The following is a 7,199-nucleotide window of genomic DNA, read 5'->3' as shown; positions in this document are numbered from 1 at the left end:
AAGTGTTTCTCAGTAAATCTGCAAAAGAAGTGGGTTTGAAATCTGGTTAAAAAGTTTTTATACTTATCGGATCCGCCTGATAACCACTCTCTGAGGTGGTCTCTGTGTTTATCTCTTTCTCAGAATCTGGGGTCATCCCTATTCAATGATTCGTGTAGATCGCGTAGCGCTAGATTTTCATGCGATCGGATTCTGTCAAACACGTTTTCGCGTCTTCTCTAATATACGCGTACGCCGCTGGTCAATGTTATCTTAACGGAATTATTTCTTGAAGAAACGCCACTGGTGCCAACTGATCTGAGATTCCCTGATTAGTGCTGCCTCAGACGTCTAGTCGACTAACTAGATAATCGAAATGCACATGTCAGATAAGGACGAAGAACGTTGAATACAAAAGAGATAAAACATCAAGTGAAAATATGGCGGCGTAGAGGATCAAGTGGGGTTGGCTAACAACAAAATAGAAATAATTCCTTGATTTTAGTCAACAAAGTGCTTTCGAATTGAGGAATTACCCTTTGTTTTTCTAAATGTGATGTGTTGTGTCGTTTTATTATGTAGTTAAGGGTGCTGTTCGGGTAAATCCACCCCTTCGGTGTGGTGTAGTGGACATCAATAAAAAACATCAGTGATAATTTCGAATCTTAAGGGTATGATTTCAAGCCATGGGTGCTCAGAATACCAAGGAAAGGACAATATCCAGTGGCACCCATTCTATAAGAACAACAAGAAATAGACCAAGACCAGCGAAAGATGGACGACAAATCTCCAATATTTTTACGGAACACAATGGTATGAATCATTCTATTTTGTTTTTAATGCACAAAATGAAGTGGTGCATGTTCATTTTACGAATCACAAATGCTCATGTTCATTAGAGAGGTCAATTATTTCATTTGGTAAAAGTAGTGCAACCTGTTCATTCGGCCTTCTAGATTTTCAAGTACTATCAATATCTTGAAGTAATTATCGAATAAATCGATAACAAACAAGATTGTGTTGGAGTATATTGCTGTGTTCGTCAATACTTGAAATTTACAATAATATTTGCATTTGCAGTTTGCAAATACCTAAAGAACAAAAGTGACCAGCCGGCTGCTATTTCTAGGGGTTGCTACCAGGATTGCCAGCTGTGGGGAAAATCTTCATTTTCAAGGATTTATTTTGTGAGATTTTTGTGACGATTTTCAAAGTATTTTGAAAACATAAGGATTTTGGGTTTTTTTTGTTTGTTTGAAGACGTCTGACCTAGTTGATTATTAGAATTACTTGAATTCGAACTTATCTAACATTCTGACATATACATATTGAAAATATTGAGTTGTCAATGTGATTTTGATGCATTTGTTTATATTATTGACAAAACTTTTGAGACGTGTGCAAAAAATATGAATACTTAAGAAAAGGGTAAAAGTTTATGTTTGTATACTATTTTCAAATTGAAGTGGGAATTTTTTGACATTTCTACTGAGGAATCATCAAAATTTGACTTGGCAACCCCGGCTGGTACGGTAGGTTCAAAGGCCTGGCAAGTTCATTCATGTCTGTGGTGTGTCATTTATCCTTGAAACAGTCCTTCCCCCACAGTTTCCCCTAATAGCACCGTCTGCCGGGATCAGTTTCTAATGAAACTAATTTTCTCTTCAGCGATTTTCCGTGTTGAAAAAGAACTGGGAGTCGAATCTGCAGTTGATTCTCGAACGAATCCCCTCTGATACGTTTGTTAGGTAATTGAATTTAATTGCCTTTGGTAATTAATGAGCTCCTATCAAGATTTTGGATAACACTGTGCTCCTTGAACTGTGTATATTCACTGCATTGACTGAATATATGTTTGTTAACACCCAATAATATTTGATAAAAGACAGTGTAACAAGAACATATGAGCCTTCTTCTCAATGAATATAAATATTTGTTTGGTCAATTATTGGAAAACAATTTTGTCTTTTGAGTAGATTTCAAAAGTATTTGTTGAGTTTGACAAATATTGACATGACTTTATGTGTGAAATTTGTCCATAGAAATGTCCACATTCCAAAAAATTGTGAGAAAAAACTCCTACCAACAACAATAGATGAAAATAAACATTGAATTATACAAGAAACACTTTTCTCTACTCAGTTGATATTCCAAACATTCGTTATGGAATTGAAAGAGATATCATTCACAAGATTCCTACACAATATACTTAATGAAAGGTAAACATTTCACTTACACGGAACACTGTGATCCTCACTGGTAGACATCGATGTTTCGCTGTAAGACATTTGCGTCAGGGCTCTTCAGTACCAATGTGGTTAACATAATTCATTCATGAAATGACGACTTTAAGTCATGGAATAAGTTTGATCTACTAATGTCATCGATGACATCGTAATGACATTCATTCGATTATTTGATTAAATCCCAGACAAAGGAATCTTGTTAATATTGAAAGGGTTATGTTATTGTTGAGTTCAATATTAATATTATTTCTATTTCTATAAATTAAAATTATTATTGAACCAATTGTTGCATTTTAATTAATCAAAACGCACAAGTGACAATGTGCATTGCCACATACATTTGGCTTTTTCTTTATTTACAGAATTTCATATACATCTATAATTTATACTAAACAGAATACTTTACTAGTAAATAAAGTATTCATTCATTCATATTGTTCGGACTAGTCAGTCCTACTGTGAATTCTTTTGATGTAAAGTCGAAATGAATCAGGAATCAAACGTTTCAAGTCAATATCTTTATTTTATAACTTTTCAAAATATTGTCAATGTCAAATTCGCCTTTTTTTATAAACAAATCCATGATCAATTATTTTAACATACTAAGCGAACAAAAGTAAACAAAATTAATTAAAAACAACATCATTTTCCCCCTTTTCGTTAAGAACCTGTACCACTTATCAATTTACAGATCTTTGTAACTGGCCGTTTGTAGGTTCCTGATTTTGTTTTGACGTCCACAACTCTAATCTTGTCATCCTTTCCCCTATAAACATTTACAATTTTCCCAAATGGCCACAAATTCCTTTGTAATGTGTCGTCAATGACGAGTTCCACATCGTCCTCCGATAAGTCCTCCCCCTTCTCATACTACTTAATTTGTTTATTCAGTGTAAGTAAATATTCTTTTCGCCATCTTCTCCAAAATATATCCGCTAAGGCTCGAGATAATCTTCACTATTTTCTCAAGTTCACATCGACTTCCTCAAATTTTCCCAATGGTGGTGCAGTTCCATTTGAACAGTGCATTAAAAAATGATTTGGCGTAAGGTTATCCGGCTCGAAGGACCAATGTTCGGACTAGTCAGTCCTACTGTGAATTCCTTTGATTCAAAGTCAAAATAAACCAGGAATCAAACGTTTCAAGTTAATATCTTTATTTTATAACTTTTCAAAATATTGTCAATGTCAGATTCGTCTGTTTTCATTAACAAATCCATGATCAATTATTTTATAAATGTTCTTCAAGGAGATTTCGACAGTGTTTTTGATTTTGTGGCAGACCTTGAGAAAAAAAAACACATCATACTAATTTACACCTCGTGAAACCGAATTTTATTTGTCTCAGATTTCCTAAGCAATAGGTTGGCAAATATCCACAGAAAAGCAAGTACTTTACCAATCTAATACCACGACGGGTGTTTATACTAACATCCGGTAGAAATATCTGTAAGATTTCTCGCAGGGATCATTTTTGAAGAAGCTTCTTATTTTTTAGCAACAGAAATTCCCTAGCTGAAATTATTCGAGTCTTTATCTACAGAGAAATTATGCATAATAGATTGAAAAAACACTTTTACGACAATTGTTGAGAAATCCAAAATAGCTATTTATGTAGCCCAAGATGTAGCAGGTCAGGAAAAGTTTGTTTACGAGAATTTTTCTAACGTCACTAAGGCGATCTAACCATATAAAAGAACAAACAAGAAGATAAAACATTCAGTTTGAGTATACCCATGAAGATGATAGCACAGTCTGCTGTAGAAAGCGCTCGCATATAATCATCATCAGAAGTTATACGTGATATACCTCTACTTGGAGGAGAACCATTTTTATTATACCAATCACCACATAAACACTCTGGAAGTGTTAAATTTCAAACAGTTACCGTCACTTATATCCCGTTCCTGGTCTAGTTTTTATGGAGGAACTCTCGTGGGTGGCAAACGCGAGTCGACGTTCCAGCTTTGCATGTGGTAAACATCAGTAGCGATAATTATACGAGGAGTACCTTATATTTATTATAGGTACTGTTCCTTCTTCAAAATCACAATTGAACTATGTGGAAATGGCCGACAATCAATGAAAATCCATAACCATTTCAAGTGACACTTTATTGAGGGATTTTCACTGGAGTCGTATTACAAAAACGCAGAATCGCCGGGTGTTTTTGAGCGTAAATTTAAGGAACTCTTAGTTAGAGAATGCTTTTATACTATTGAGGGATTTGAATCTCTTCTGTTTTGATATAATATCGAAAGATTTCATGATTTAATTGTTGATCATCATTGTAGTAACTTCGTATTGTTTCGTTTTGTCTTGTTGTAATTTTTGTTTGTCAACTAAACTTCATGTAACACTGACTTGTCTTATCTATTGTTATCGATAGTTGAAAGGATCAATAAAGTAATTTTATTTTATTTTTTTACAAAAACGCAACACGTGTTTCGCCGTGCAATAGCTTCCCTAGGCGGGTTAAAACTGCCTAAATTCTGTTTATTAAGTGCTTTATATTTCAATTTGAATCATATTGTTGCAAGTGTTTCTTGAATCACAGTCAGACTTTGTTTTCCTTTCAAAATGAAAATAAATAAATACTTTCTGAGATTTTATACATGCTGGGGAGACCGCTAAAAAATCTGCACCATTTTGAACACTTTTTTAATAGTGATTTCTTGAAAAATTTATCCAAGAGAAAAGTAAACTCAACTCATTGTTGAGTCAATTGAAATAATTAAATCATTAATTTCAGTCCCTCGCTTTTTCAGTTGCTCTAAAATTTTCGATAACTAAAAAAAATTACGTTTGTAATCGAAACCAATTTGAAATATGCTTAATGTCAACTGACGGAGTTCAATATCGGAGTTAATGCTATGCAATCATGCGGTTATTACAGTTTCGATAAAAATCTATTCGTTTACAATAAATTTGAATATAAATCGAATGAAAGTTGACGTTGTTGATTAAAACCAGTACACAATGAAGTAAAAAATATCGTTGAATGGGTGTAATGTAGAGATAACGGCCTTTCAAAAAGACCTGTTCGTGTATCATTTCAGATAAAATCATTTATAGTGTCCGCCAAAATGTTCACCCAGTTTGAGTTTGTGAATTATCTCGGAATTGACACTTTTGTAAAACTATTGTATCTTCGGTTTGCTCTTAGTTGTACAGTGTCACTCTAAACCTAAAGAGCTGATTGGTATTTACAACATCTTTCGGTATTTCGAACATAATTTTTCAATGCCGCGGATATGAGATATATTTGCTTCTCCGCGGTATCAGCTGACTAAAATTAATAAACCGCAAACAATAATATCACAATTTCTCAGAAGTCCAAGGTCGAATATTTGTAGATTATTAACAGCTAGTCAGTTTTTAAAACATTGCCTTAATTTGGCAATGAATTCGAGTTTTGCTGTCTTTGAATATACCTGTCATTGAATTGAATGAATTGTTGATTTTTTTTTGAATTTTGAATCTATTCAGGTAGAATATTTCACCGAATAGTTTTATAATATTTCTTGAAATAACGAAAGTTGTTTCAAGGCTTAAAGTATTATTTTATTATTATCCGAGATTTGGTGATCTTATCAGAACTATAAAATGTGATGTTTCTATAGCTTTCACCATTGTGTACTGCAAATTGAATGCATTTACAGTCAATATAAGTTGAATCCCTCGTTTATTATGCAATGACATGACAATTTTAGGGATATATGTTATCACAAAAAATATGGGTGGAAATTATAAAAAGCTGATAGCGTTCGTATTGTTTTTTCACGTTTCATATAGAATTTACAACTTGAAAATATATTCAAAACTTTCTCTTTCATTTGTAGAAAAAGAAACACTAAGTTACTCAGGTTTTTTTGATAAAAGCTAAGTACGAATCATAGTAGAATCGTATGTAAGTCCTAACTAATGGAATTCAAAAGCAAAATAGTTCCATGATAATTTTTTCAAACCGAAAGGTACCGTACAAATCGTTTCAATTTGATATTGAATATTTAAATCTTGATATTCTGGACATAGAAATCGACATATAGATAATATGGCACTGAAAAATTGATTTGCAAAAAGTGATATTTGCGAGTTAAGAAAAACTAGTTCAAACCTGCGCATAAATTTTCAAGTAGAAAGAAAACTGTTGAAAAATTTGACTGAGTAAAATCGAGAGTAGAATTCACTATAACTAGGACAGTTTCTGTCGAGCCACGACAGTTCTGTATGAATGGTACTCATTTTATTCACAAATTTCCACCTCAGAAAACAGAGAAATGTTTTTTTTAATGACTAGGATAGTCTAGCTAACTATATCGAATTTTACTAGAATATTATAAAGGTTCTAAAATTAATTTAAAACAAATAAACCGTATCAATCGTATCAACTTGTTAAAAAGCCGACTAGCCGGGTATGCCGGAGATAAACACCTTGTGCTGTAACAATAAACGGTGAGCCTACGGTATCTGAATAATCGGTGTCTCGGTGAAGGTGCCATTCTTATTGAAAGTAGGGCTATCTACCGCAAAGTAATACGAGGGTCGGTTGACATTTTCGAAAGTAAATATAATCTTTTCTTGGAAAAAAATATAAATTATTTTCACAGTTGGAATTGTATACGTGTTTATAAAGATGATTTCGAAAATATAATACAAGAGAGTTTAATCGACTGATATTAATCTTCTCTATCCATCATGAAGTTTTCAGAGTTTCAAGTGAATAATATATATTTCAAACAGATTCCATCTCAGCAATGGGAAGGAATATCACGAAGCATTATCTAAATGTTTCATTAATGTCTATACTTAGGCCTCGCTACACTCGAAACTTTATGTTGAACTACACCCAAAATCGTCGTGGATTGAATATATCTAAAACAGTTTTTAGTTTCCAAACGATATTTTCAAATAACCCAGAAATAATTTTGTATCACATAAAAAATGTAAATATGTAATCAATCTACTTGAACC

General features: G+C 33.0%; 1 protein-coding gene across 7 annotated transcripts in view; it reads left to right on the top strand.

Annotated features, from left to right (window-relative positions):
* The first annotated feature begins 381 nt into the window (after nt 1-381).
* The window catches only part of Abl (tyrosine-protein kinase Abl), a 61,726-nt gene continuing 54,908 nt past the window's right edge, over nt 382-7,199 (top strand). For 6 of the 7 annotated variants that reach the window (XR_002723926.2, XM_023174561.2, XM_023174560.2 and 3 more), the window contains exon 1: nt 383-792. Coding sequence is in view for 6 of the 7 variants with exons in the window: in XM_023174561.2 (XP_023030329.2) it covers nt 666-792 (127 nt within the window). In the remaining variant the exon portion in view is untranslated. Of the gene's footprint in view, nt 793-7,199 lie in introns of all 7 variants that reach the window. The other variant, XM_023174557.2, reaches the window with a different exon arrangement.

This window comes from Leptinotarsa decemlineata, unplaced genomic scaffold, assembly GCF_025532065.1.
Source record: "Leptinotarsa decemlineata unplaced genomic scaffold, Ldec_3_MD MMD2_tig00000035_RagTag_RagTag, whole genome shotgun sequence".
NCBI classification, from domain to species: Eukaryota; Metazoa; Arthropoda; class Insecta; order Coleoptera; family Chrysomelidae; genus Leptinotarsa; species Leptinotarsa decemlineata.
This window is presented reverse-complemented; position numbering and strand designations above follow the sequence as displayed.